General features: G+C 43.5%; 1 protein-coding gene across 1 annotated transcript in view; it reads right to left on the bottom strand.

The window, feature by feature from the left end:
• Positions 1-200: 200 nt before the first annotated feature.
• Positions 201-7,761, bottom strand: part of LOC128700117 (zwei Ig domain protein zig-8-like) — a 197,594-nt gene continuing 190,033 nt past the window's right edge. Inside the window, exon 10 of the mRNA XM_070100830.1 lies at positions 201-933. Within this exon, the coding sequence (XP_069956931.1) occupies positions 803-933 (131 nt within the window). The 3' untranslated portion in view covers positions 201-802. The remainder of the gene's footprint in view (positions 934-7,761) is intronic.

Below are 7,761 nucleotides of genomic sequence, written 5' to 3'. Positions count from 1 at the left end.
TTCCTTTTACCCAAGTTATTAAAATATATTGCCATGTTCTTTATTTAGTCATATTAGCCATTATCAGTGATAGAAGTAATAAAAGTACAGAGTAAAGATTCTGACATTCCAGTCAAGCGCGAGCAGAAGAAACAATGGCAGAGAGAAAGTCTTAATAAATCAGCATCATCTTTATTAAGGTAAAATAACAAACTTTTATCTTCATCTGAGTGTATTTTACCAAAAGGACACTGAGTAAATAGACCGTGTGGCTGGGCTTGGTCAAGTACTTACCAACGTCCCGAGAGTGGCCATGACACTCAAAAATCTGTGATGTTATTTTCCATCTTTATCTCATACTCTATCGCAGTCAGTGTAACTGTTCCTTCTCTTGTTTCCATCTACTTTCGTTTCAAACTCACTGTTCACTGTAACTGTTCCTTTTCACATAATGACTCGACATTTTTCTCATTAACGCGGCAGACATCCTACGAGCTACAACTCCCTCCTCTCCCTCGCAGGCTGGGGGCCCTGGCTGGCCCCCAGGGCAACCCTTGTATACACTGTTTGTAAACAAGAACCCAGTAAGGTAACACGTCGTCCTCCGAAGAGTATTTCTTCACCACCAATCATTCATTGCTATTATATTTTCCCCAGTCTTCCCGTTAGTCTTCATGTGAGGCTCCTCATTGTAATGTGGACAACTGGAGCCTGCCTGAGCACACGGCTCCACCATTGCCTCCAGCTGCTCTCCATTGCTGTCCCACACTGTCCTGTAGTTGCAGTCTCATTCTCTCCAACAGTTGCTGTGCCGTGTTGGTACTCAGGTGGAAATGCTGCACATGACAGAGGCCAGAATCATCACTAACACCAGAGTGGGAACAGTGCTGAGGAAGGAGGTGGTGGAGGCTGTACTTCGCCCAGGACCCTGCTTCACCGGCTGCTGTATTTGACCTGGAACACCAAAATATGTATAAGCAACTGAAGGAGCTAGTCACTGAAGGAGTTAGTGAGGGGAGTTAGTAACTGAAGGAGTTAGTAACTGAAGGTGTGTGGAATTAAGGCAGTAAGCGTGTGAGCACGGCTGGGTAGTGTTGGTGATTAATGGTTCAGTCGTGAATTCATCCTGAAGCCTGCTGCTCCACTCCACAGTAACTTCAATCAATACGCACTAACCTTTATTCCAAACAGTAGGCAGGGATTAGTAGATGAGATTAGTCACGAGGGAGCCTTCACCAAATTCAACTTCAATAACAAGAACATAAAGTGGGACCAAGTAAACCAAGTCCTAACCGATATAAGCTGGGAAGATAGACTAAGCAACACAGACCCCAACTTATGCCTAGAACAGATTAACTCGGTAGCACTCGATGTATGCTCAAGACTTATTCCTTTAAGAAAAAGGAGGAGTAGATGTAAAGTAGAAAGAGACAGGCGCTCCTTTTACAGACGACGAAAAAGAATAACAGAGCGGCTAAAAGAGGCCAATATACCTGAAATGCGTAGAGAGACACTGGTCAGAGAAATAGCAAACATCGAACTTAAGCTAAAGGAATCTTATAGGAGTCAGGAATCGCGGGAAGAACTAAAAGCCATAAATGAAATCGAAAGAAACACAAAGTATTTCTTTTCTTATGCCAAATCAAAGTCGAGAACAACGTCCAGTATTGGGCCCCTACTTAAACAAGATGGGTCCTACACAGATGACAGTAAAGAAATGAGTGAGCTACTCAAGTCCCAATATGATTCAGTTTTTAGCAAGCCGGTAACCAGACTGAAATTCGAAGATCAAAATTATTTTTTTATGAGAGAGCCACAGAGTTTGGTAAACACAAGCCTATCTGATGTTGTCCTGACGCCAAATGATTTCGAACAGACGGTAAATGACATGCCCATGTACTCTGCCCCAGGGCCAGACTCATGGAACTCCGTGTTCATCAAGAACTGCAAGAAGCCCCTATCACGAGCTTTTACCATCCTATGGAGAAGGAGCATAGACATATAAAAATCTTTGAAAGGGTCCTATAGATACCTATCAATTACACAACCCAGGGCAACATGGATTTAGAGCAGGTCGCTCCTGTCTGTCTCAACTTAAATTTCAGCACCCATATCCAACACATAACAAAAAAAGTATCCAAAACGGTGGGGATCCTTTCCAAGATACGATACTACGTACCGCAAACTGCCCTTCTCACACTATACCATTCACTTATATATCCATACCTCACCTATGCTATCTGTGCTTGGGGTTCAACTGCAGCAACACACCTAAAGCCAATAATAAGCCAACAAAAAGCCGCTGTAAGAATAATTACTAAATCCCATCCCTGGCAACACACCCCCGCACTCTTCATAGATCTAAACTTACTCCCTGTTCAGAACATCCACACTCACTACTGTGCAATCTATATCTACAGGACCTTAAATTCCAATATTAACCTTGACCTAAAACGCTTTCTTGATAGTTGTGACAGGATCCACAGGCATAACACCAGACACAAACATCTCTATGACATTCCCCGTGTTCGACTAAACCTTTACAAAAATTCAGTGTATCTCAAAGGACCTAAAATCTGGAACTCCCTACCTGAAAACTCTAGAACTGCAGACACATTCATCACTTTCAAAACTACAGTTAGAAAACATCTTATTTCCCTGATCCACCCCGACAACTAACTACATGATAACCACCTGGGGGTTCACAATTACACTCACTCACCCACTGACTATAAACCCAGAAATACTAATCTTAATCTTAAAATAATAAATCCTAACTAGTCATAAGTTTGCCTATGAAACTCAAATATAGACACCTTGTATTGTGCCAAAACAAAAGCATTCACATTGCTAAACTCACAAATTATGATGTAGTCACTTAGCCTTAATACTATAATCTGTAAGGATTTAATGTTAAGAATTAATCTAAGTCTGCTCGAAATGCCTAGCCATGCTAGGTGTCCTAGTGGCCCCCTCTGTAATTAGTATTTTATAACATGTAAACCACACAATACCAAAAACCTGTAAACCCCACATTGTAACCATTATAGAGAATAAACTTGAATTGAATTGAATTGAACTACTGGACCACTACGACAAGGTCCTAGATGCACTAGAAGACAAAAAGAATGCAGATGTAATATATACAGACTTTGCAAAAGCCTTCGACAAGTGTGACCATGGCGTAATAGCGCACAAAATGCGTGCTAAAGGAATAACAGGAAAAGTTGGTAGATGGATCTATAATTTCCTCACAAACAGAACACAAAGAGTATTAGTGAACAGAGTAAAGTCTGAGGTGGCTACGGTGAAAAGCTCTGTTCCACAAGGCACAGTACTCGCTCTCATCTTGTTTCTTATCCTGATATCTGACATAGACAAGGATATCAGCCACAGCACCGTGTCTTCCTTTGCAGATGACACCCGAATCTGCATGGCAGTGTCTTCCATTGCAGACACTGCAAAGCTCCAGGAGGACATCAACCAAATCTTTCAATGGGCTGCAGAAAACAATATGAAGTTCAACGATGATAAAGTTCAATTACTCCGATATGGTAAACTTGAGGAAATTAAAACTTCATCAGAGTACAGGATGGATAATGAGAACCTTTAAAACTAGGGATGCCAAGCCCATGATGACACTCTTCAGGTCGCTTGTTCTATCTAGGCTGGAATATTGCTGTACACTAACAGCACCTTTCAGGGCAGGTGATATTGCTGACCTAGAAAATGTACAGAGAACCTTCACGGCGCGCATAACGGAGATAAAACACCTCAATTACTGGGAGCGCTTGAGGTTCCTGAACCTGTATTCCCTGGAACGCAGGCAGGAGAGATACATGATTATATACACCTGGGAAATCCTAGAGGGACTAGTACCGAAATTGCACACGAAAATGACTCACTACGAAAGCAAAAGACTCGGCAGACGATGCAACATCCCCCCAGTGAAAAGCCGGGGTGTCACTAGCACGTTAGGAGACAATACAATAAGTTTCAGGGGCCCGAGACTGTTCAACTGCCTCCCAGCATACACAAGGGGGATTACCAATAGACCCCTGGCTGTCTTCAAGCAGGCACTGGACAAGCACCTAAGTCGGTACCTGACCAGCCGTGCTGTGGCTCGTACGCTGGATTGCGTGCGGCCAGCAGTAACAGCCTGGTTGATCAGGCTCTGATCCACCAGGAGGCCTGGTTAAAGACCGGGCCGCGGGGGCGTTGACCCCCGGAACTCTCTCCATCTAAACTCCAGTGTGTTGTGAGAGATCGTGGCTTGTCCAGGTCGTCGGTGCTGGAATTCGCCGATCTGAAAGCAAGCACTAGTAAGTGCGCACCTAGTAACTAGGGTACATACATGCAAGGTAGTATACCTGGGTGTGCACCTGTATACCTGTTGGGTGAGACACGGGCCACGATCTCGTCGTAGTCAGCTTTCGCGGTATAAATCTGTATGAAGGGAGCTACGGGTAAATCCGCGAAATCCACGAAGGAAGCAGGCCTTGTGGCTCACCAGTGTAAATGCGACTCTACCAGTCCCGGCTTGGCCTTCTCCCTGGGCACTCAAACTGCCGGGCTAAGGGTGTCTAAAGCATAATTAATGTATGGTAAGTATAATAACTACAGAAAGCTAACGCCTATCTCTAACTTAGTAATTGTAATGCATAACTAGACTAGGAGTTACGAGGCTAATTCATAGAATTAAGTATACACAGAATTGAGGCCTGTCTCAGCGTCTCTCTCTCTCCCTTTATGCCCCCATTCCCAAAGCTGGGGGGTGAATATAACGGTTTCTGGAAAATACAGCGATATTTGTCAAAGGAGTTAGTGAGGGGCTTAGCAACTGAAGGAGTAAGTATCTGAAAGTTAGTAACTGAAGGAGTTAGTAACTGAAGGAGTTAGTGACTGAAGGAGTTAGTGACTGAAGAAGTTAGTGACTGAATGAGTTAGTAACTGAAGGAGTTAGTGACTGAAGGAGTTAGTGACTGAAGAAGTTAGTGACTGAATGAGTTAGTAACTGAAGGAGTTAGTGACTGAAGGAGTTAGTGACTGAAGAAGTTAGTGACTGAAGGAGTTAGTGACTGAGGAAGTTAGTGACTGAAGGATTTATTAAATGAATGATAACCATTACATGGCCAGCAACATGATACCTACCACATGGCCAGCAACATGATACCTACCACATGGCCAGCAACATGATACCTACCACATATCCAGCAACATGATACCTACCACATGGCCAGCAACATGATACCTACCACATGGCCAGCAACATGATACCTACCACATGGCTAGCAACATGATACCTACCACATTACCAGCAACATGATACCTACCACATGACCAGCAACATGATATCTACCACATGGCCAGCAACATGATACCTACCACATGACCAGCAACATGATACCTACCACATATTCAGCAACATGATACCTACCATATGACCAGCAACATGATACCTACCACATGGCCAGCAACATGATACCTACCACATGGCCAGCAACATGATACCTACCACATGACCAGCAACATGATACCTACCACATGGCCAGCAACATGATACCTACCACATGGCCAGCAACATGATACCTACCACATGACCAGCAACATGATACCTACCACATGGCCAGCAACATGATACCTACCACATGGCCAGCAACATGATACCTACCACATGGCCAGCAACATGATACCTACCAAATGGCCAGCAACATGATACCTACCACATGGCCAGCATCATGATACCTACCACATGGCCAGCAACATGATACCTACCAAATGGCCAGCAACATGATACCTACCACATGGCCAGCATCATGATACCTACCACATGGCCAGCAACATGATACCTACCAAATGGCCAGCAACATGATACCTACCACATGGCCAGCATCATGATACCTACCACATGGCCAGCAACATGATACCTACCACATGGCCAGAAACATGATACCTACCACATGACCAGCAACATGATACCTACCACATGGCCAGCATCATGATACCTACCACATGACCAGCAACATGATACCTACCACATGACCAGCAACATGATACCTACCACATTGCCAGCAACATGATACCTACCACATGACCAGCAACATGATACCTACCACATGGCCAGCAACATGATACCTACCACATGATACCATGCTACTAATAATTTATTTGACTTGATAGGCAAAAGTACAAGAACTTCATCTCCTACTTTAAAACTTCTCCTCTGACTTTTGGAATCAAAATAGGTTTTGTACTGGTCCATTGACAAGCTTAGGTTTTTCGAAACTATGTCAGAGGTCTCCTCAAGTTTGGATCTAAGGTCAAGGAGAAACTGATAAGAAGACTGAACCTCAGCATTTACCTCCTCATTAGCCCATAAGTCATGAAGGATGGACAGTGAACCTCTGGCCTGTCTACCATAGAGAAGTTCAAAAGGTGAAAACCCCCCAAGAGTCACTGGGAACTTCCCTCATGGCAAACAAAGCACAGGGTAGGTAACGATGCCACTCCTTAGGTTTAAGGGAGCAAAGTTTCCTTAAAATGGACTTGAGAATCGAATGCTGGCGCTCAATCCTCCCATTACAGCTGGGATGATAGGGTGTTGTGAAGAGAGGCTTCACTCCCAGAAGTTGGTGTAGATGTTGCATTAAGTCAGATGTGAATTGTGTCCCACGGTCAGACAAAATTTCTCTAGGGATGCCCACTCTGGAGAAGATGGACAAAAGGGCTTCAGCCACCTCTGTAGAAGTTATGGTCTTTAAGGGTATGGGTTCAGGGAAAGTCGAAGCATAATCAACTAATGTTAATATATATCTATGTCCCCCAGATGACAGTGGATATAAAGGACCAACGATGTCAATAGCTACTCTTTCAAAAGGTACCGTAAAGACTGGCATTTTGACCATAGGTACTCGCCTGGTACCTCGGAAGGATGACAGTTGGCAAACTTTACACGATCTACAATAGGTAGTGATATCTGAGGACATTTTTGGCCAAAAATAGGTTTCCCTAATTTTATTTAAGGTTTTACGATGCGAGAAATGTCCGGCCACTGGCAGGTCATGAGCCATTTTAAGAACAGTCTCTCTGCATTGACTTGGAACAACTAAGATGGAATAGTCTATCTCATCTGAATTTAATTTGAATACTGACTTGTACAAGATACCTTTTATATATTCAAATTTATATGAAAAGTTTTTCCTTTGGATAACTTGATTTTGTTTAGCGGCATTATGACAATTCTGAAGAGAAGGGCAATTACGTTGGAAATTGACGAAGGAGTCCTTCGATATATCTAAAGGCTTAAAGTCAGGGAAAATTAAAGGATGGACAGTAGAAGAAACCTGGGCTTTGGTCGGAGCCCTAGTCAAAGCATTTATGGTATCGGAGGCGATACCTTCACTTTCATCTAACAAGTGAACCGGTGATCCTACTACCTCGCTTTCGAGAGTAGCATCACTGGTATTTAATCCCATATAAATCTCACGAGACATTGTCTCATCTGAACTTTCGAGGGGCTTCTTTGACTCTACAGGAAGAGGATCTGAAACACTTGTGTCCATCTTTGGTGATGAAAGGTCAACCTCAGAAGGAAGAATGGCACCTTTTACATTACCTATTAGTACGGAGCAAGAAGTGATGGGAGCTAGTACGGCTTCAGACCAACCTGTGAACCATTTAGACCTAATGTAACAACGGATGGTAGAAAAAGTGTCTGTACGGCCCAAGTAGTCTGAAAGTATAGCAGAGGAATGAGTTTCTTTAAGGTTAGGGAACAGCTTA

This window comes from Cherax quadricarinatus, chromosome 74 (genome assembly GCF_038502225.1).
Source record: "Cherax quadricarinatus isolate ZL_2023a chromosome 74, ASM3850222v1, whole genome shotgun sequence".
Taxonomy (NCBI): domain Eukaryota; kingdom Metazoa; phylum Arthropoda; class Malacostraca; order Decapoda; family Parastacidae; genus Cherax; species Cherax quadricarinatus.
Note: the sequence above shows the minus strand (reverse complement) of the source record. Positions and strands in the feature narration are given on the sequence as shown.